The sequence below is a fragment of the Lactuca saligna genome, chromosome 4 (assembly GCF_052625555.1).
Source record: "Lactuca saligna cultivar CGN05327 chromosome 4, ASM5262555v1, whole genome shotgun sequence".
NCBI lineage: Eukaryota > Viridiplantae > Streptophyta > Magnoliopsida > Asterales > Asteraceae > Lactuca > Lactuca saligna.
The window spans coordinates 98611414-98634256 of NC_136420.1; the positions used below are offsets into that span (position 1 = coordinate 98611414).

The following is a 22843-nucleotide window of genomic DNA, read 5'->3' on the forward strand; positions in this document are numbered from 1 at the left end:
AAATAAACAAAAACGCTCAAGGGCTCGAAAAATGTTACACTTGATAGATTGACTATTTGGTCTAAAAATAAGGGAGATAGGGGTCGAGATAGTAGGAGATAAAGATCGACTATGCATCAGAACTTTTTGAATTTTAAAACAAAATGTATAAGGTAAGTTAATGATGAAAAGCGACAATTAATTTATACTGAAATTTGGCTGTAATGGGCAAAACAGGAGACGACGCACCGGCCATCGGCATTGACCTCGGAACAACGTACTCATGTGTCGCCGTTTGGAAGAATGATCGCATCGAAATCATTCCTAATGCTCAGGGATATAGAACGACACCGTCTTGTGTTGCTTTCGTTGATGCAGCACGTCTCATTGGCGACGGCGCCAAGAACCAAGCCGCCATCAACCCTGCTAACACCATATTTGGTACGTAATAACCTTTTTTTTTTCATACATCGTATTGAATGTTGTTATTTTATTATGATTAAGCGTAAGGAAATTCCATATTTTAAGAATCATTCTTCACTCAACAGCGGAATCTGATACATTTAAGTACACTGAAGTCTTAGATCATTGTTATAAACTAATATTTTTTTTGAAATAATGTTCAGATGCTAAGAGGTTGATCGGAAGAAGGTTCAGTGATTCCAAAGTGCAGGAGGACAAGAAATTGTGGCCTTTTAAGGTGATAGAAGGTCCTTCCGACACACCAAAGATAGTCGTCTCCTACAAAGGTAAAGCCAAGGAATTTTTGGCGGAAGAAATTTCATCAATGGTTCTTGGAAGGATGAAAGAAATTGCAGAATCATACGTTGGAAAACCCGTGAAAGATGCTGTGATAACAGTCCCCGCTTACTTTAACGATCCACAGCGTCAAGCAACAAAAGATGCTGGCACTATTGCTGGACTCAACGTCATTAGCATGATCAATGAACCTACAGCAGCTGCAATTGCTTATGGTCTAGAAGAGCCCTTCAAAATGAAAGAGAAAAAGAAGAAGAATGTGGTGGTGTTTGATCTGGGTGGTGGCACTTTTGATGTCTCTATACTGACTATGGTAGAAGGGGAATTCGGTACCTTTGAGGTGAAAGCCGTTGCTGGTGATACTCATTTGGGAGGCGAGGATTTTGATAACCGCATGGTGGATCACTGTGTTAAGGAATTCAAAAGAAAATGGAAGAAAGACTTGACACCCAACAAAAAAGCATTGGGGAGACTGAGATGTGCTTGTGAGAAAGCAAAAAGGATTCTCTCGAGCGATACTCTCACATCTATCGAGCTAGATTGCTTGCATGAGGGGATTGATTTCTCTATGAAATTCAGTCGAGCTAAATTTGAAGACCTCAACATGGAGTATTTTGATCGATGCATCAAGACTCTGGAGGCATGTTTAAGCGATGCAAAGATGAAGAAACCGGAGGTAAACGAGGTGATTCTTGTTGGTGGGTCAACTAGAATACCAAAGGTCCAATGTATGTTGCAAAAACTTTTCAATCAGAAGAAGGAGCTATACAAGAGCCTAAACCCCGATGAGGCTGTAGCATACGGTGCAGCGGTTATGGCTGCAAAGTTAAGTGGTAACAGTGATAAAAGGTGTCGAGATTTGGTGTTATTAGATGTCACCCCTTTGTCCCTTGGTATAGAGGTAAGAGGCAAAAAATTTAACGTGGTGATCCCAAGGAACACTCCAATACCTACAAAGATATCCAAAATTTATTGTACAACCGAAGACAACCAATCTTGGTGGGAAATCATGGTGTATCAAGGTGAAAGAGCCAAATCTACGGATAACCATTTGTTGGGGAAGTTCACAATTTCTGGAATACCCCCGGCTCCAAAAGGAGTTGTAAGCACAATTGCGTGTTTTGAAATAGATGCCAGCGGTATCCTCACAGTCACAGCGGGGATATTATCAACCGGTAAGATGAATAAACTCATGATTACCAACGAAAACAGAAGACTCTCAAAGGAAAAGATCGAGAAGATGGTAAAAGATGCTGAAGACTACAAACACGAGGACCAAGAATACAAAAAGAAAGTAGATGCATTCAATGCTCTAGAGGATTTCATATACGACATGAAAAATAAGATTAAGAATATGGCTTACAGTGAGAGGTTGATGATGATGGAGCACAAGATTGCTGACGCGACCAAGTGGATCGAGCACCACGAAGATGCATCCATTGATGAGGTTCAGGCAATGAAGGAATATCTGGAGTCCATATGCATGCAAGAATTTTAGTTCTCAATTAAACTGGTATCTTCTAAGGTTGTGATTTCTTTTCATTAGTTTATGCTAAACAGTGCAACTCGTGAATTCTGGAATGCTATTTCGATCTTCTACTCATGCAACCATGCAAGGCATGTGATATTGGTACATTATGGATTTCTAGAAATTTGCATACTATGTTTATAACGGTGGTTGTTGTTTGATTATTATGGATTTATAGAAATTTGCATACTATGTTTATAACATTGGTTGTTGTTTGATAATGTTTATTCATGTATCAAAATGGAACGTCCAATATGGTTTATGCCACACTTGGTAAAGTTATGTTATCCGTTTTTTGTTTCAGTATTAGTACATATATGCTGAATTTACCCTAAGCATAAAGCACCCCAAAGAAAAATTGGAACTTGCAAAATCGGAGCTAGTGTGCTTACTTTAAAGAACCGTAAAAGATACATTATGTATTGAAGTAATTAAAATTTTGTAATTTTGTTATGCATGCCAAGCATCTATCATCTATGGACTCAACAAGACCACAAGAACCTTAATCATATAAATGGGGCTTCACCAGCCATTTTGCACCGGCAAGAGAATAATAAGAGAAAGTAACAGTTCCTTGGAATAACAAACACTAGATGGTGGGTTAAAATTTGTAATCTGTCATTCCTTAGGCATCTTTTTCTTTAAATCTAGTTATAGATTGTTAGCAATGTTGGTAGATATTTTGCATACAAAAATACTAGTTTCTAGATTGTAATGGTTGCAAAGTTAAGCTCAAGAGTCTACTTCCACCACACAATACGGTGGGTTGAGCTGGTAGGAGCGGGACGTGGGGAGCACCACAAAGTGTGGTGTGTGGGATTACACCGCATGCATTCTTTCATTTTTTACCGTTGGACGCATGTAGGATTATCAATGTTTTAAAAACCGGTTTGAACCGGCCGGTCGAACCGATTGGACGGGGAACCGGTGGAGAGAGCGGTTCAACTATCACCGGTTTTATATTAATTTCTGAACCGGATTAAACCGACAGGTCTTTAAAAAAAACCCGGTTGAACCGGTCAAAATAAACCGGTTGAACCGGTTAAACCGAATAAAAACATATGAAAAAAATCATTTACGTAATAAACTTTAATGACTTTTTTCTTCAAAACTATTTAGTTTTATGATAAATATTATAAAGATTTTTTATGATGTTATATTCATCTAAAATTATATTTGGTTTCAATATTATATTTTATTTTCTTTTTGGCGTATATGAATTGATGTAAAACATTAAAACTTATGGTTATGTGTTATTTTAATATATTTGGATTCATTTACAACTTATTTCTATGTGTATATTTAATGTTTCAACTTGTACACATCAAATTCATAATTTATATATGTATGTATGTGTAGGAAAATAGAAAAAAAAACATGAAAAATATAAAAATCGGTTCACTCGTCGGTCGAACCAGTTAAACCGGGAATCGGTCGCCATACCGGTTCAATTAAACAACCGGTTTTTAAAACATTAAGGATTATAATTTTTTTTCCTCTATCTCCACTACAGAATACTACTTTCATTATATACCACAACACAAAAAACCTCTACATTCTTTATATCAAATTCAAAACGCCATAATCATGTTCCACGGTAAGTTTGCTTTGTGAGAATCGATGTTTATCGAAAACGTTATGCAAATAATGCTCGCTTATCTACAAGAAGACAAAGTTGAAACTTCCTCTTCAAAAACCAGAAAATGCCCTTTACAGAGAAATCGTGTGGATGGGCACAACCATCTTGTACAATACTATTTTGTCGGTGATGAAAAGTTTAGACGTCGGCTTCGGACAAGGAAATAATTTTTCTATGCATATTTAGTGAGATGAATCGATTTCCATATTTTCAACCGAAGTGGGAAGCTAGAGGTAGGCAAGGTTTCCCTCCAACTGAAAAATACGACAATTCGTCAACTAGCATTCAACATAGGACGGACTCATGGGATGAGTATTTGAGGCTCTCAGAAAAACGGCACAAGAATGTAGCACCTGGTTCTTGGTACGTATTTCTTTTTATCAATGTTGTAAAAATCGGCCTAGGCGGCCGATTAATCGGCGCCTAGGCGCTAGGCGGACTGCAACCGACCACGTTTTATGTGTAATCGGGGCTGGTCAAAGCCGGTCAAACTCGGAGCTAATCGGATATAATCGGAGATAATCGGATCTAGGCGTTTAATAGGTCAACATCGGTCAACGGATTTTCAAAAAAGATTAGGGCAAAATCGTAAAAACTGATAACTTTTTCTAGGGCTCGTTCCCACTTCGCTCATTCCCGTCGTTGTGGTTTCTCTCTTGACTAAAAGTTGAAAACTTTTTTGTGGTTTCTCTCTTGACTAAAAGATGAAATCGAAGAAGATAATAGTGTCGTCGCCTTCGCCTGTTACAACCCCAATGTGTGAAATCCGCCATCTTTGCTGTTAGAGCCGCTGTTAGGGCTGCATTGTATTCAGTGTTCGGCAACAATCTTCATAATCGACACAGGTTAGTTTATCAAACTCGATTTTTGCTATCAAATTTCAATTTTATCTATTGTCCTCGATTTGAGGTGTTAATCATTTGATTTCTGATGAACTAATGATGAAATATATGCTCATTTTTCTGTTAAACATGGAAGACGAAAGTTGGGTAACATTCGTACTTTGGCCCGATTCCGGTATCAACTTGTTTGGTTTATCAACTTGTTTCCAGTATTTTGGCCCGATTCTTTGATTTTTACTACCTATTAAATACGAAATTCGTACTTGTTATTCTGTTAATGTGATTGAGTTTACTTAGTTCCAGTATCATTGCTTCATATAGAGCTGAGATTGACTGATTGAGTTTATAGAACAGGTTGTTTTTGCTAAAAATTAATTAGAAGCTAGTTTGGAAATATGATTGAGTTTAGTCAGTTTACAAAACTTGTTTACAGAGCCTCTGATATGAATAACACCAATACGGTGTTATTGTTAATGTGATTTTTTTAGTGATATGTGAGTGAGTATTCAACTATTTTTAATGTGTTAATGTGATGATAATCATGATATACTCAATAATAAATATTAGATGAAGTGATGATAAATGGATATGATACAAAGTTTGTTGATTTAGTGAGAATTTTTAATGTGTTAATGTATTTTTTTTTATAACAGTTGACAATCAATGGCATCTAATGCATCTACTACATCTGTTGGATCAACCGCCACTGGTGCACATAAACGTAATTCAGATGATGTTGGTTGGGAATATGGTGTCATCCCAGATAAAAGCAACATGGATAGATTGAAATGTACCTTGTGCGGAAAAGTGTTTGGTGGGGGGATTTATAGGATGAAACAACATATTGCTCATGTAACGGGGAATGTATCTTCATGTCCAAAGTCTACAAAAGATGATCAATTGAAATGTCTGAATTATCTTAACGAAGGGAAGTTGAAAAAAAAAGCTAAAAAAGTTCATATTGAAGATTTAAGGGTAGAGGCGAGACAAGAATTGCATGATAGCGTGGATGAAGTAGAAAATTCTTTGGGGTCGAAGGCTCCAAATGTTATAGGCCCCATGGATAACTTCGCAAACATAATAAACCCCGAAGAAGTTGTGAAGGCGGGAAAGAGCAAAAATATTGATCTTAACAATATTGTCCGGAAAGAAAGAATATTAGCGGTCCATAAATTTATTAGTAGGTGGGCATACGAGAGTGCGATTCCTTTTCATGCCTTTGAAAGGGATAGCTTCAAAATGATGGTGGAGGTTATTGGCCAATTTGGAACCGGGCTTCCATGTCCTACTAGATATGATTTGAGTGACCCACTTCTAAAGCTTGAAGTTGAAAGAACAAAAAATTTTTTGAAAAAAAACGAAAAAGAATGGAAAGAGGATGGATGCTCGATTATGACGGATGCTTGGTTTGATCGAAAAAGGAGAAGCATTATGAATTTATGTGTTAATTCGAAGATGGGTACCGTTTTTTTATCTTCAAAAGAATGTTCCGGTGAAGCACATACAAGCCAACACATATATGAGTATGTGGAATCTTGTATTCAACAAGTTGGTCCTGAGAATGTTGTTCAAGTTGTGACCGATAATGCCAAAAATAACATGGGGGCAGCGAAGTTGCTAAAAGAGAAAAGACCATCTATTTTTTGGACATCATGTGCAACACATACCATTAACCTCATGCTTGAAGGTATTTACATTATTTTATTTATTTATTGTATTTATTATTTTATTTTTCTTAGTAGTTTATGTAGTTTAAAAATGTTTAATTATATATTATAATTTATTATTTAATCGTGTTTGTTTTTCAAGGTATCGGAGCACTCCCAAGGTTTAAGAAAATCCTAGATCAAGCAAAGAAACTAACCATATTCATTTACGCTCACCACAAAACCTTGGCGATGATGAGAAGTTACACCAACAAAAGGGAAATTATCCGACCGGGAGTCACAAGATTTGCTTCGGCCTTTCTAACATTACAAAGTTTGTCCGAAAAAAAGGAGCAACTAAGACATATGTTCTCTAGCAACGAATGGGAGGAATGTAAATTTTCCGGTAAGCCTAAAGGGATTGCCTCATATAAAACGGTGACAAGTGTCCAGTTTTGGTCCGGTGTGACACAATGTTTAAAAGTGTTCTCTCCTTTGGTGAAAGTCCTTCGAATGGTTGATGCGGATTGGAATCCCTCAATGGGTTTTGTTTATGGGGAGATTAAAGTTGCAAAAGAAGAAATTATCAAATCTTTGGGTGGTAACGAGAAACACTACAAGCCTATTATAGATATCATAAACACAAAGATGAAAGGTCAACTAGATTCAACTTTACATTTGACATCTTATCTTTTGAATCCGTATTACCATTATAATGATGCACAACTCCAATTTGATCCCGATGTAATGGATGCGGTTCTTGATTTTTTTGATACATTATTTCTTGGAGATTTAGAGATACAAAGGCAATTCGTAACTATTGACTTGCCAAAGTACAAGAAGAAGGTTGATAGATTTGGCTCCGATCTTGCAATTAAACATTGTAAGGTGAATGATGCCGACATTGATCTGGGTAATTCGTTTTCCTTTTAGTTATCTATTTATCTATTTTATAAAATTTTGATATTTATCGATTAATAATGTGTTTTTGTTTCAAAATCATAGCTAGTTGGTGGGGACTATTTGGTGGCACAACTCCTCATTTGACAAAGATTGCAATGAGGATTCTTTCTTTAACTAGTAGTTCATCAGGTTGTGAAAGAATTGGAGCACGTTTGAAGGGGTTAGTAATATAAAGCATTAAATTTATATTTTATAAAATTTAAATATTAAGCATGTTTAAACTCTTTGTTGTGTTTAAATTTGTAGGTACACACAAAGAAACGAAATAGATTGGAGACAAGCAAATTGAACAATCTTGTTTATGTTCAATTCAATGCTAATTTAATGGAGAAAAACAAAAAGAGAAAAGATAGAAACATAGAAGTGCTATTATCAAATCATTCTCTCTCCGCTCAAGAATGGATTGTTGATTGCGATGATTGTGATGTAGACGAAGTAGACCCCAAAACGGTTGATGAAACTCTTGAAACCGATGTTAGTCAAGCACCCCGCGAAAGTCCAAAAACGAGCGAACTTTTTGATGAAGATTTCGAGTCCGAGAGTGAGGATCAAGTGTTAGAAGAATACGAATATGAGTCGGATGGGGTTCAAATAATGGAAGTATGTGGTGAAGATTAGAAGAAAATTGTTGTGTTGTTAAAACTTATTTTAAACTTTTATGGACTTGTTGGATATGATTTGGTGTGCTTGTTAAACTTACTATTAAACTTTTATGTTTATTTTGGATGATAAATGGTTGTGTTTGTTAAACTTATTAAGTTATTATTAAACCTTTATGCTTATTTACTTATATTCTTAGTATTAAAATTAGATTTATAATTTTTTGAATTATTTTTTTAATAATTAATGTTCCCCGATTAATCCCCGTCTAACCGATTAATCCCTAGACCCCAGTCCACCGCCTAGCTAACGTCTAGCGTTTTCTGCAACCTTGCTTTTTATTAATCATTTAAAAATCTTGCATTTTGGCCTTGGACTCGGCAAGTTGAAGGACCAACTCGTCGAGTAGAAGCGGGATGGGACGCGGGATTCAAGCAATGGACTTGACGAGTTGGGCCCCGGACTCGACGAGTAGACGTTGTCTGAAAAAAAAAATAAAAAAAAAAAAAAAAACCCTAATCCGAGGGTTTGCACCCTATTTAAACAATGTTATGTCGGCCATATCGTCCCTTATGCTCCCAGAACACCTCTCATTGAAACCCTAGTCGTTATTGAAGCAATCTAAGCTTTGTTGGTGGATTTTGGTGCTTGTGGTTTTAAGAAGGAAGTAGAAAAGCTTGAGGAAGCGAGTAGAGACCAAGGGAACCCGAGTTTGTGCACCTTCTATAGTTCATTGATGGTAAAAAGTTGTAACCTTGCTCTTTCATTTGTTAGATCCCTTTTGGGGAGATTTAGGGATTTTATAAGCCATTTTTATGGCCAACCATGATTGCAAACATGGTTGGGGGTTGGAGCTTATGAATCACGTCATTAAGGGGGTCACTAGGCAGTTGGGGACTGCTTTTGCACCCATGAAAGGTCCCATGCATCATAAGAGCTTGTTTTATGTCTTTTTGAGCTCAGAGTCCCATGCAAGCACGTAAAGTTCGTAACTTTACATGCTAGATCGATTGTAGAAGCTTGGAGCTATCTTTTGATCAAAAGTTGTACATCAGAACTCGAGGATTTAGAATGTGGACGTGACCGACTCGGCGAGTCCGTTCCTGGGACTCGACGAGTCCAAGGCTTTAAGTCTCATATCTGTTGAGGGTCAAAAGAACTCAGTTGAGTGTTAGAAAATCGGAAAAAAATACATTTGCGCAAAGGCATATAGAAAATCGGAAAAAAAAAAAAACAAAAAAAAAAAACAAAAAAATACATTTGCGCAAAGGCATATATCGTTGCGCAGAGGGCTCCTCTGCAGATCAGTTCTTGCAAAGGACCTTTGAGGATCTGTTCATGATGAAAAGAATAGGATAAATAGATTTCTCATTTCACAAATTTCAGTCCTTACATCCTAACAAACATACATGTTTATATATAACATTTAACCTATCAATTTCCAATTCATATAATCAATTTCTACTTCTGAGTTTATACAAAGATTAGGAAAAAAAATTGAAATATTACTTGAGTTCCATATCCATCAGATAACACATCGGAGTGTAGTTGCTCCACGAATCGAGCTCGCCGTGACATTTTGTGTCCGTTCCGTCCGACGTCTGCAGCTTCCTTCCGCGAATCGACTGCCCTAGCTTCCTTCCGCATTTGACTAAGGAGGAAAGGGTAATTTTTGGGTGATTTTACCTAATGCCCCTGATCCTCAGAGCAATAAAGAATCCGCAGAGGCGTTTTGGTTCCGCAGAACCCCCTCTGCGGAACCTTTGGTCATATTCTGAAATCCTCAATCTACAGAGGTGTAGTCTACATACGACGACCTGTTCAACAATACATAAGAAGATTCAGACATGTTTGAAGATGCTTTAGACCAAGATTTAAACTATGATATGACCAAGGAGACATGACATACAATTTTAATATGCTTTAGTTTCATTTGAATTTTAATTATGTAATTTATATTTGGATTATATATATTTATTTAATTGCTGAATTAGTGTTCTTTTTGTTAGTTTTATATTATTGTTAAATTATAGGTTGTTTAGTTGGTATGAAGATGACAATTTAAAGACAAAACTGTAAAATTAGTCCTTGTGGTTTGCAAAAAACTTTGGATGGGTTCCAAAAAGTTTTCGACTTCCATGGAAGGTCTAAAATCAAGAATTTTCTTTAGTTTTAGTCCTTGAAAATTTGAAAAGACTATTTTGCCCTTATTATTTATTTTTTTCATTTTCTTTATTTGTATTAATTGTTTTATAATTAAAAAAAAAAAGAAATAGAAAAAAAATGGGCCTACAAACCCCATCCACCCTATATTTCTTTCTCGTGTTCTTTCCCTCTTCATCAAAAAGACATTGACTTTCAGATCATTTCCATGTCTATCACCCCGTCAAGAAGACCTAATGATCGCCACCCCTTCTTGTCGGTGAGTATTTTACCTCTCATCGCCTCCATTCCTCGTCCTTTATGAGCCAGTGGATTTACATATTAGAGCTTGAAACCTGCCTTAACCTTAATGAAGTCGACAACGTTGAATCTAGTAACAAATCGGAAATCTTGAAATGTTCTAACTTGTGGCGACATACTCATCTCTTTCCCTTAGCCGCCAGACTATTTTAGGGTTTCAATCCAGATTTTGATTTTGTGTCTTCTGCAAATTTCTAGGTTGGTTTAGAATTTTTATTTTGATTTTCTGCAATTCTTATTCATCATTGTGTTTATCATTTTCTACGATTCGTGTTCATCACTGATTTTGTGTTTTCTGCCTACTCATGGAAGAAACCCACTAAGTCAATTTTTTTGGACATCACAGGTTTTCTTCAATGGTTTTTAAACATGGATTTTGCGAAATTTTATCATTTGGCTACTGTTGCTCGATTTGTGGTTATCAAGAGCTTGAAGAGTTTGTGTTGGGATGCACTTTGGTGTCTGCACTGTAATTTTTCGGATTATAATACACTTAATTAGGATGAATTAATTTTGGTGTTCTAATTTTAAGTGTTTTAGGCGTAATTGCAAATAAATTTGATTTTTTTGTTGGCCTTTGCTTCTACAATAATTTTATACATTTCGATGAATGGTAAACTCATTGAAGAAGAAGGTTGCTGCAGATTCTGGGTTTTTTGTTCATATTTTGTGTGAGTTTTGATTTGCAGGTGATGTGTGATGAAGAAGAAGATGGGAAAGAGAGTCAAAAGATAGGGAGAGAAAATGGGGTACGGTGAAGAGGAGGTGGGTGAGATTTAGTTTTTATTTTTTGTTTTTAACTATTTAAATATCAAAACAAATCAAAAAAATAGAAAAAAGAAATGAAAAGGGTAAAATCGACTTTTCAAGTATATTATGGACCAAAAACACAGAAAAACATTGAATTTGGATCGTTCATTCAAGTTGAAAACTTTTTGGATCCTATCCTTTATTGCCTTTTTCGAAGTTGCTTTGCATGAGAACCCTAGATCTAGCCTTTATTATGCTTTTGAGCCTTTTAATCCTCTTGGGTGCTTATGGGCACGTAAAGATAGAATCTTTACGTGTTAATCGAGCTTAGGGAGCCCAGATCTATAAATTATATACGCTGGATTCAAGCAGAATCGAGTTTTTAGAAGCCGCATGCATGCGACTCAGCGAGTCGAGTCGCGAGTCACCGAGTTTCCCCTTTTGAGTGGTGTCGAGTGGGGACCAGTGAGTGGTAGAGTGGACTCAGTGAGTTGGAGGTCAGACTTAGTAATGGAGGAACTCGAAGAGTTGTTCATACAACTCGGCGAGTCCAGGACGATCTTCTTAACTCAAGAACAACTCGTCGAGTTGTTCATCAGACTCGGCGAGTCGGATGCAGATAGCCTGAAGTTCTAGAATCGTAAGGCAACTCGTCGAGTTGATGCCACACTCGACAAGTAGCAGCGAGTGAAGTTTGAAAAGTGAGAGTAGAGACTCGGCGAGTTGGCGGACCAACTCGGCGAGCCAGGTCAACTGTTGATTGAATTGGACCAGGAGAGTTGACTTGACCAGGGGTAAAAGAGTCATTTTACCCCAATACAATTATCAGTATTTGTTTGAGTGTGTTTATGGAATTGTAGCCGAGGAGATACCGGAGTAGCAGCAGATAGCTTCCAGAACCATACACTCAGCAGCCAGTTCTCGAGGTGAGTTTCCTACCTGTAGGGACGGGTCTACGGCCACAATGCCGGCCCGTTTAGTTAGTAGTTAGTTCCGGATTTCGGTCCGAAGCAGTATCTCAGGGTGCTTGATATCTTTGTAACTCAGGCATGTTTATGTGTTATGTGCCCCGGACTTAGGTCCAATGTTGTATATGTGCTATGTTAGTAGATACGTGTTCATGTTATGCGATGATCAGATAGTTCCAGACTTCGGTCCGATGCAGCCCGTTCCGGACTTCGGTCCGATGTAGTCAGTTCCGGACTTCGGTCCGATGCAGTCAGTTCTGGGCTTCGTTCCGATGCAGTTAGTTCCGGACTTCGGTCCGATGCAGTCAGTTCCGGACTTCGATCCAATACAGTTAGTTCCGGAATTCGGTCCGATGCAGTTAGTTCCGGACTTCGGTCCGATGCAGTGGGCAAGGCCCAGTATGTGCTTTATTTGTTATTGTATGGTATGTGGTAGTTTGGGGGAGCTCACTAAGCTTCGTGCTTACAATTTCAGTTTTGGTTTCATGTACTTCCGCAAGCAAAGGGAAGAGCTCAGGATGATGGCATCGCACACACCACAGCTTCAGTTTTTGCCCTGGGAGTTGATTTAGTTTTATTTAGTTATGTTTTGATACAGTGGTGACACGGTTTTCTCGCAGTATTTTGTTATAGTTTGAGATACGCCACATATGGTTTTATTATGAAATACTCCGTTTTATGATCTTTTATATATATTAGAAATGAAATTTCCGGGTCGTAGTTTTGGGACGTTACAGAAACTTTCCAGCCCTGGCTACCTCTACATCACGAACCTCATTCAACATCAACAAATGACAGAGCATCGGGTCACCATTCGGGGTGGGCATACCAATGAAGATCCCAAAAGCTGTCTCTCGAAATGATTCAACTTGCCTACTATTTAGTTTTGTAATGTACTTTTTCAACTCAGTCCCCAACGCCCTTTAAAAGTACATTCTGCAGGCCATCTACGCAAACTATGCTGCAAAAGATTAAACATATATGCAAAAATTAAAAAAATAATAATAATAATACTGAAAAGTAACTTTAAATAACATTGTACTTGTATTTTTATAGCATTGTACTTATATATTGTTTTTTAACAATTTTATGCAACAAAAATAATGTTTTTATTCTATAACTTTTTATACAATGGTCTACGTCAATAATTATCTTTCAAAATAAATTGTCCATTTTCTATAACAAATTTACAGAATTTTACAGAAAGGTCCCATATATATTATAAAATTTACATAAATGGTCCACTTTAATAATAATTATAGAAATTTTCAATGTTTTTTTTAACTATAGAAATAATTGTAAATCGATTTTAATATTAATTTACATATAATCAAACATAAAATGATCTCAATATTCAATGGTCCATTTTAAGAGATAATAATTATAGAAAATCGGAAAAAAAAAAAACAAAAAACAAAAAACAAGAACAAAAAAATACATTTCCGCAAAGGCATATATCGTTCCGTAGAGGGCTCCTCTGCAGATCAGTTCTTGCAAAGGACCTCTGAGGATCTGTTCATGATGAAAAGAATAGGATAAATTGATTTCTCATTTCACAAACTCCGGTCCTTACATCCTAACAAACATACATGTTTATATATAACATTTAACCTATCAATTTCCAATTCATATAATCAATTTCTACTTCAGAGTTTATACAAAGATTAGGAAAAAAAATTGAAATATTACTTGAGTTCCATATCCATCAGATAACACATCGGAGTGCAGTTGCTCCATGCACGAATCGAGCTCACCGTGACATTTTTGTGTTCGTTCCGTCCGACGTCCGCAGCTTCCTTCCGCGAATCGACTGCCCTAGCTTCCTTCCGCATTCGACTAAGGAGGAAAGGGTAATTTTTGGGCGATTTTACCTAATGCCCCTGATCCTCAGAGCAATAAAGAATCCGCACAGGCGTGATGGTTCCGCAGAACCCCCTCTGCGGAACCTTTGGTCATATTCTGAAATCATCAATCTACAGAGGTGTAGTCTACATACGACGACCTGTTCGACAATACATAAGAAGATTCAGACATGTTTGAAGATGCTTTAGACCAAGATTTAAACTATGATGTGACCAAGGAGACATGACATACAATTTTAATATGCTTTAGTTTCATTTGAATTTTAATTATGTAATTTATATTTGAATTATATATTTTTTTAATTGCTGAATTAGTGTTCTTTTTGTTAGTTTTATATTATTGTTAAATTATAGGTTGTTTAGTTGGTATGAAGATGACAATTTAAATCATAAAAAGGTTTAGTAAATAATGAAAAATTTTCAAAATAAACAAAAACGCTCAAGGGCTCGAAAAATGTTACACTTGATAGATTGACTATTTGGTCTAAAAATAAGGGAGATAGGGGTCGAGATAGTAGGAGATAAAGATCGACTATGCATCAGAACTTTTTGAATTTTAAAACAAAATGTATAAGGTAAGTTAATGATGAAAAGCGACAATTAATTTATACTGAAATTTGGCTGTAATGGGCAAAACAGGAGACGACGCACCGGCCATCGGCATTGACCTCGGAACAACGTACTCATGTGTCGCCGTTTGGAAGAATGATCGCATCGAAATCATTCCTAATGCTCAGGGATATAGAACGACACCGTCTTGTGTTGCTTTCGTTGATGCAGCACGTCTCATTGGCGACGGCGCCAAGAACCAAGCCGCCATCAACCCTGCTAACACCATATTTGGTACGTAATAACCTTTTTTTTTTCATACATCGTATTGAATGTTGTTATTTTATTATGATTAAGCGTAAGGAAATTCCATATTTTAAGAATCATTCTTCACTCAACAGCGGAATCTGATACATTTAAGTACACTGAAGTCTTAGATCATTGTTATAAACTAATATTTTTTTTGAAATAATGTTCAGATGCTAAGAGGTTGATCGGAAGAAGGTTCAGTGATTCCAAAGTGCAGGAGGACAAGAAATTGTGGCCTTTTAAGGTGATAGAAGGTCCTTCCGACACACCAAAGATAGTCGTCTCCTACAAAGGTAAAGCCAAGGAATTTTTGGCGGAAGAAATTTCATCAATGGTTCTTGGAAGGATGAAAGAAATTGCAGAATCATACGTTGGAAAACCCGTGAAAGATGCTGTGATAACAGTCCCCGCTTACTTTAACGATCCACAGCGTCAAGCAACAAAAGATGCTGGCACTATTGCTGGACTCAACGTCATTAGCATGATCAATGAACCTACAGCAGCTGCAATTGCTTATGGTCTAGAAGAGCCCTTCAAAATGAAAGAGAAAAAGAAGAAGAATGTGGTGGTGTTTGATCTGGGTGGTGGCACTTTTGATGTCTCTATACTGACTATGGTAGAAGGGGAATTCGGTACCTTTGAGGTGAAAGCCGTTGCTGGTGATACTCATTTGGGAGGCGAGGATTTTGATAACCGCATGGTGGATCACTGTGTTAAGGAATTCAAAAGAAAATGGAAGAAAGACTTGACACCCAACAAAAAAGCATTGGGGAGACTGAGATGTGCTTGTGAGAAAGCAAAAAGGATTCTCTCGAGCGATACTCTCACATCTATCGAGCTAGATTGCTTGCATGAGGGGATTGATTTCTCTATGAAATTCAGTCGAGCTAAATTTGAAGACCTCAACATGGAGTATTTTGATCGATGCATCAAGACTCTGGAGGCATGTTTAAGCGATGCAAAGATGAAGAAACCGGAGGTAAACGAGGTGATTCTTGTTGGTGGGTCAACTAGAATACCAAAGGTCCAATGTATGTTGCAAAAACTTTTCAATCAGAAGAAGGAGCTATACAAGAGCCTAAACCCCGATGAGGCTGTAGCATACGGTGCAGCGGTTATGGCTGCAAAGTTAAGTGGTAACAGTGATAAAAGGTGTCGAGATTTGGTGTTATTAGATGTCACCCCTTTGTCCCTTGGTATAGAGGTAAGAGGCAAAAAATTTAACGTGGTGATCCCAAGGAACACTCCAATACCTACAAAGATATCCAAAATTTATTGTACAACCGAAGACAACCAATCTTGGTGGGAAATCATGGTGTATCAAGGTGAAAGAGCCAAATCTACGGATAACCATTTGTTGGGGAAGTTCACAATTTCTGGAATACCCCCGGCTCCAAAAGGAGTTGTAAGCACAATTGCGTGTTTTGAAATAGATGCCAGCGGTATCCTCACAGTCACAGCGGGGATATTATCAACCGGTAAGATGAATAAACTCATGATTACCAACGAAAACAGAAGACTCTCAAAGGAAAAGATCGAGAAGATGGTAAAAGATGCTGAAGACTACAAACACGAGGACCAAGAATACAAAAAGAAAGTAGATGCATTCAATGCTCTAGAGGATTTCATATACGACATGAAAAATAAGATTAAGAATATGGCTTACAGTGAGAGGTTGATGATGATGGAGCACAAGATTGCTGACGCGACCAAGTGGATCGAGCACCACGAAGATGCATCCATTGATGAGGTTCAGGCAATGAAGGAATATCTGGAGTCCATATGCATGCAAGAATTTTAGTTCTCAATTAAACTGGTATCTTCTAAGGTTGTGATTTCTTTTCATTAGTTTATGCTAAACAGTGCAACTCGTGAATTCTGGAATGCTATTTCGATCTTCTACTCATGCAACCATGCAAGGCATGTGATATTGGTACATTATGGATTTCTAGAAATTTGCATACTATGTTTATAACGGTGGTTGTTGTTTGATTATTATGGATTTATAGAAATTTGCATACTATGTTTATAACATTGGTTGTTGTTTGATAATGTTTATTCATGTATCAAAATGGAACGTCCAATATGGTTTATGCCACACTTGGTAAAGTTATGTTATCCGTTTTTTGTTTCAGTATTAGTACATATATGCTGAATTTACCCTAAGCATAAAGCACCCCAAAGAAAAATTGGAACTTGCAAAATCGGAGCTAGTGTGCTTACTTTAAAGAACCGTAAAAGATACATTATGTATTGAAGTAATTAAAATTTTGTAATTTTGTTATGCATGCCAAGCATCTATCATCTATGGACTCAACAAGACCACAAGAACCTTAATCATATAAATGGGGCTTCACCAGCCATTTTGCACCGGCAAGAGAATAATAAGAGAAAGTAACAGTTCCTTGGAATAACAAACACTAGATGGTGGGTTAAAATTTGTAATCTGTCATTCCTTAGGCATCTTTTTCTTTAAATCTAGTTATAGATTGTTAGCAATGTTGGTAGATATTTTGCATACAAAAATACTAGTTTCTAGATTGTAATGGTTGCAAAGTTAAGCTCAAGAGTCTACTTCCACCACACAATACGGTGGGTTGAGCTGGTAGGAGCGGGACGTGGGGAGCACCACAAAGTGTGGTGTGTGGGATTACACCGCATGCATTCTTTCATTTTTTACCGTTGGACGCATGTAGGATTATCAATGTTTTAAAAACCGGTTTGAACCGGCCGGTCGAACCGATTGGACGGGGAACCGGTGGAGAGAGCGGTTCAACTATCACCGGTTTTATATTAATTTCTGAACCGGATTAAACCGACAGGTCTTTAAAAAAAACCCGGTTGAACCGGTCAAAATAAACCGGTTGAACCGGTTAAACCGAATAAAAACATATGAAAAAAATCATTTACGTAATAAACTTTAATGACTTTTTTCTTCAAAACTATTTAGTTTTATGATAAATATTATAAAGATTTTTTATGATGTTATATTCATCTAAAATTATATTTGGTTTCAATATTATATTTTATTTTCTTTTTGGCGTATATGAATTGATGTAAAACATTAAAACTTATGGTTATGTGTTATTTTAATATATTTGGATTCATTTACAACTTATTTCTATGTGTATATTTAATGTTTCAACTTGTACACATCAAATTCATAATTTATATATGTATGTATGTGTAGGAAAATAGAAAAAAAAACATGAAAAATATAAAAATCGGTTCACTCGTCGGTCGAACCAGTTAAACCGGGAATCGGTCGCCATACCGGTTCAATTAAACAACCGGTTTTTAAAACATTAAGGATTATAATTTTTTTTCCTCTATCTCCACTACAGAATACTACTTTCATTATATACCACAACACAAAAAACCTCTACATTCTTTATATCAAATTCAAAACGCCATAATCATGTTCCACGGTAAGTTTGCTTTGTGAGAATCGATGTTTATCGAAAACGTTATGCAAATAATGCTCGCTTATCTACAAGAAGACAAAGTTGAAACTTCCTCTTCAAAAACCAGAAAATGCCCTTTACAGAGAAATCGTGTGGATGGGCACAACCATCTTGTACAATACTATTTTGTCGGTGATGAAAAGTTTAGACGTCGGCTTCGGACAAGGAAATAATTTTTCTATGCATATTTAGTGAGATGAATCGATTTCCATATTTTCAACCGAAGTGGGAAGCTAGAGGTAGGCAAGGTTTCCCTCCAACTGAAAAATACGACAATTCGTCAACTAGCATTCAACATAGGACGGACTCATGGGATGAGTATTTGAGGCTCTCAGAAAAACGGCACAAGAATGTAGCACCTGGTTCTTGGTACGTATTTCTTTTTATCAATGTTGTAAAAATCGGCCTAGGCGGCCGATTAATCGGCGCCTAGGCGCTAGGCGGACTGCAACCGACCACGTTTTATGTGTAATCGGGGCTGGTCAAAGCCGGTCAAACTCGGAGCTAATCGGATATAATCGGAGATAATCGGATCTAGGCGTTTAATAGGTCAACATCGGTCAACGGATTTTCAAAAAAGATTAGGGCAAAATCGTAAAAACTGATAACTTTTTCTAGGGCTCGTTCCCACTTCGCTCATTCCCGTCGTTGTGGTTTCTCTCTTGACTAAAAGTTGAAAACTTTTTTGTGGTTTCTCTCTTGACTAAAAGATGAAATCGAAGAAGATAATAGTGTCGTCGCCTTCGCCTGTTACAACCCCAATGTGTGAAATCCGCCATCTTTGCTGTTAGAGCCGCTGTTAGGGCTGCATTGTATTCAGTGTTCGGCAACAATCTTCATAATCGACACAGGTTAGTTTATCAAACTCGATTTTTGCTATCAAATTTCAATTTTATCTATTGTCCTCGATTTGAGGTGTTAATCATTTGATTTCTGATGAACTAATGATGAAATATATGCTCATTTTTCTGTTAAACATGGAAGACGAAAGTTGGGTAACATTCGTACTTTGGCCCGATTCCGGTATCAACTTGTTTGGTTTATCAACTTGTTTCCAGTATTTTGGCCCGATTCTTTGATTTTTACTACCTATTAAATACGAAATTCGTACTTGTTATTCTGTTAATGTGATTGAGTTTACTTAGTTCCAGTATCATTGCTTCATATAGAGCTGAGATTGACTGATTGAGTTTATAGAACAGGTTGTTTTTGCTAAAAATTAATTAGAAGCTAGTTTGGAAATATGATTGAGTTTAGTCAGTTTACAAAACTTGTTTACAGAGCCTCTGATATGAATAACACCAATACGGTGTTATTGTTAATGTGATTTTTTTAGTGATATGTGAGTGAGTATTCAACTATTTTTAATGTGTTAATGTGATGATAATCATGATATACTCAATAATAAATATTAGATGAAGTGATGATAAATGGATATGATACAAAGTTTGTTGATTTAGTGAGAATTTTTAATGTGTTAATGTATTTTTTTTTATAACAGTTGACAATCAATGGCATCTAATGCATCTACTACATCTGTTGGATCAACCGCCACTGGTGCACATAAACGTAATTCAGATGATGTTGGTTGGGAATATGGTGTCATCCCAGATAAAAGCAACATGGATAGATTGAAATGTACCTTGTGCGGAAAAGTGTTTGGTGGGGGGATTTATAGGATGAAACAACATATTGCTCATGTAACGGGGAATGTATCTTCATGTCCAAAGTCTACAAAAGATGATCAATTGAAATGTCTGAATTATCTTAACGAAGGGAAGTTGAAAAAAAAAGCTAAAAAAGTTCATATTGAAGATTTAAGGGTAGAGGCGAGACAAGAATTGCATGATAGCGTGGATGAAGTAGAAAATTCTTTGGGGTCGAAGGCTCCAAATGTTATAGGCCCCATGGATAACTTCGCAAACATAATAAACCCCGAAGAAGTTGTGAAGGCGGGAAAGAGCAAAAATATTGATCTTAACAATATTGTCCGGAAAGAAAGAATATTAGCGGTCCATAAATTTATTAGTAGGTGGGCATACGAGAGTGCGATTCCTTTTCATGCCTTTGAAAGGGATAGCTTCAAAATGATGGTGGAGGTTATTGGCCAATTTGGAACCGGGCTTCCATGTCCTACTAGATATGATTTGAGTGACCCACTTCTAAAGCTTGAAGTTGAAAGAACAAAAAATTTTTTGAAAAAAAACGAAAAAGAATGGAAAGAGGATGGATGCTCGATTATGACGGATGCTTGGTTTGATCGAAAAAGGAGAAGCATTATGAATTTATGTGTTAATTCGAAGATGGGTACCGTTTTTTTATCTTCAAAAGAATGTTCCGGTGAAGCACATACAAGCCAACACATATATGAGTATGTGGAATCTTGTATTCAACAAGTTGGTCCTGAGAATGTTGTTCAAGTTGTGACCGATAATGCCAAAAATAACATGGGGGCAGCGAAGTTGCTAAAAGAGAAAAGACCATCTATTTTTTGGACATCATGTGCAACACATACCATTAACCTCATGCTTGAAGGTATTTACATTATTTTATTTATTTATTGTATTTATTATTTTATTTTTCTTAGTAGTTTATGTAGTTTAAAAATGTTTAATTATATATTATAATTTATTATTTAATCGTGTTTGTTTTTCAAGGTATCGGAGCACTCCCAAGGTTTAAGAAAATCCTAGATCAAGCAAAGAAACTAACCATATTCATTTACGCTCACCACAAAACCTTGGCGATGATGAGAAGTTACACCAACAAAAGGGAAATTATCCGACCGGGAGTCACAAGATTTGCTTCGGCCTTTCTAACATTACAAAGTTTGTCCGAAAAAAAGGAGCAACTAAGACATATGTTCTCTAGCAACGAATGGGAGGAATGTAAATTTTCCGGTAAGCCTAAAGGGATTGCCTCATATAAAACGGTGACAAGTGTCCAGTTTTGGTCCGGTGTGACACAATGTTTAAAAGTGTTCTCTCCTTTGGTGAAAGTCCTTCGAATGGTTGATGCGGATTGGAATCCCTCAATGGGTTTTGTTTATGGGGAGATTAAAGTTGCAAAAGAAGAAATTATCAAATCTTTGGGTGGTAACGAGAAACACTACAAGCCTATTATAGATATCATAAACACAAAGATGAAAGGTCAACTAGATTCAACTTTACATTTGACATCTTATCTTTTGAATCCGTATTACCATTATAATGATGCACAACTCCAATTTGATCCCGATGTAATGGATGCGGTTCTTGATTTTTTTGATACATTATTTCTTGGAGATTTAGAGATACAAAGGCAATTCGTAACTATTGACTTGCCAAAGTACAAGAAGAAGGTTGATAGATTTGGCTCCGATCTTGCAATTAAACATTGTAAGGTGAATGATGCCGACATTGATCTGGGTAATTCGTTTTCCTTTTAGTTATCTATTTATCTATTTTATAAAATTTTGATATTTATCGATTAATAATGTGTTTTTGTTTCAAAATCATAGCTAGTTGGTGGGGACTATTTGGTGGCACAACTCCTCATTTGACAAAGATTGCAATGAGGATTCTTTCTTTAACTAGTAGTTCATCAGGTTGTGAAAGAATTGGAGCACGTTTGAAGGGGTTAGTAATATAAAGCATTAAATTTATATTTTATAAAATTTAAATATTAAGCATGTTTAAACTCTTTGTTGTGTTTAAATTTGTAGGTACACACAAAGAAACGAAATAGATTGGAGACAAGCAAATTGAACAATCTTGTTTATGTTCAATTCAATGCTAATTTAATGGAGAAAAACAAAAAGAGAAAAGATAGAAACATAGAAGTGCTATTATCAAATCATTCTCTCTCCGCTCAAGAATGGATTGTTGATTGCGATGATTGTGATGTAGACGAAGTAGACCCCAAAACGGTTGATGAAACTCTTGAAACCGATGTTAGTCAAGCACCCCGCGAAAGTCCAAAAACGAGCGAACTTTTTGATGAAGATTTCGAGTCCGAGAGTGAGGATCAAGTGTTAGAAGAATACGAATATGAGTCGGATGGGGTTCAAATAATGGAAGTATGTGGTGAAGATTAGAAGAAAATTGTTGTGTTGTTAAAACTTATTTTAAACTTTTATGGACTTGTTGGATATGATTTGGTGTGCTTGTTAAACTTACTATTAAACTTTTATGTTTATTTTGGATGATAAATGGTTGTGTTTGTTAAACTTATTAAGTTATTATTAAACCTTTATGCTTATTTACTTATATTCTTAGTATTAAAATTAGATTTATAATTTTTTGAATTATTTTTTTAATAATTAATGTTCCCCGATTAATCCCCGTCTAACCGATTAATCCCTAGACCCCAGTCCACCGCCTAGCTAACGTCTAGCGTTTTCTGCAACCTTGCTTTTTATTAATCATTTAAAAATCTTGCATTTTGGCCTTGGACTCGGCAAGTTGAAGGACCAACTCGTCGAGTAGAAGCGGGATGGGACGCGGGATTCAAGCAATGGACTTGACGAGTTGGGCCCCGGACT

The 22843-nt window shown here is 36.6% G+C and overlaps 4 protein-coding genes across 4 annotated transcripts; all 4 read left to right on the forward strand.

Moving 5' to 3' along the window:
- Positions 1–203: 203 nt before the first annotated feature.
- Positions 204–2236, forward strand: LOC145039956 (heat shock cognate 70 kDa protein-like). Its single transcript, XM_078987949.1, has 2 exons — positions 204–420; positions 606–2236. The coding sequence occupies exons 1-2, from the start codon at positions 204–206 to the stop codon at positions 2234–2236; spliced, it is 1848 nt and encodes a 615-aa protein (XP_078844075.1).
- Positions 2237–5410: 3174 nt separating this feature from the next.
- LOC145039957 (uncharacterized) lies at positions 5411–11177 on the forward strand. The gene is made up of 5 exons (XM_078987950.1): positions 5411–6434; positions 6557–7306; positions 7399–7520; positions 7603–7956; positions 11109–11177. The coding sequence occupies exons 1-5, from the start codon at positions 5411–5413 to the stop codon at positions 11175–11177; spliced, it is 2319 nt and encodes a 772-aa protein (XP_078844076.1).
- Positions 11178–14625: 3448 nt separating this feature from the next.
- Positions 14626–16658, forward strand: LOC145039958 (heat shock cognate 70 kDa protein-like). Its single transcript, XM_078987951.1, has 2 exons — positions 14626–14842; positions 15028–16658. Exons 1-2 carry the CDS (start codon positions 14626–14628, stop codon positions 16656–16658), a joined length of 1848 nt encoding a protein of 615 aa, XP_078844077.1.
- A 3174-nt stretch (positions 16659–19832) lies between these two features.
- On the forward strand, positions 19833–22396 carry LOC145039959 (uncharacterized). The gene is made up of 4 exons (XM_078987953.1): positions 19833–20856; positions 20979–21728; positions 21821–21942; positions 22025–22396. The coding sequence occupies exons 1-4, from the start codon at positions 19833–19835 to the stop codon at positions 22394–22396; spliced, it is 2268 nt and encodes a 755-aa protein (XP_078844079.1).
- The last annotated feature ends 447 nt before the right edge of the window (positions 22397–22843 follow it).

Bases quoted from the DNA above. Each gene is read 5' to 3' on its own strand.
- LOC145039956 (XM_078987949.1), top strand. From the start codon at position 204: ATGGGCAAAACAGGAGACGACGCACCGGCCATCGGCATTGACCTCGGA. The intron at 421-605 runs GTACGTAATAAC...AATAATGTTCAG, and splicing joins CCCTGCTAACACCATATTTG to ATGCTAAGAGGTTGATCGGA.
- LOC145039957 (XM_078987950.1), top strand. From the start codon at position 5,411: ATGGCATCTAATGCATCTACTACATCTGTTGGATCAACCGCCACTGGT. The intron at 7,307-7,398 runs GTAATTCGTTTT...TCAAAATCATAG, and splicing joins TGATGCCGACATTGATCTGG to CTAGTTGGTGGGGACTATTT. The intron at 7,957-11,108 runs GTATGTGGTGAA...TTTGATTTGCAG, and splicing joins ATGGGGTTCAAATAATGGAA to GTGATGTGTGATGAAGAAGA.
- LOC145039958 (XM_078987951.1), top strand. From the start codon at position 14,626: ATGGGCAAAACAGGAGACGACGCACCGGCCATCGGCATTGACCTCGGA. The intron at 14,843-15,027 runs GTACGTAATAAC...AATAATGTTCAG, and splicing joins CCCTGCTAACACCATATTTG to ATGCTAAGAGGTTGATCGGA.
- LOC145039959 (XM_078987953.1), top strand. From the start codon at position 19,833: ATGGCATCTAATGCATCTACTACATCTGTTGGATCAACCGCCACTGGT. The intron at 20,857-20,978 runs GTATTTACATTA...TTGTTTTTCAAG, and splicing joins CATTAACCTCATGCTTGAAG to GTATCGGAGCACTCCCAAGG. The intron at 21,943-22,024 runs GTAATATAAAGC...TTAAATTTGTAG, and splicing joins GAGCACGTTTGAAGGGGTTA to GTACACACAAAGAAACGAAA.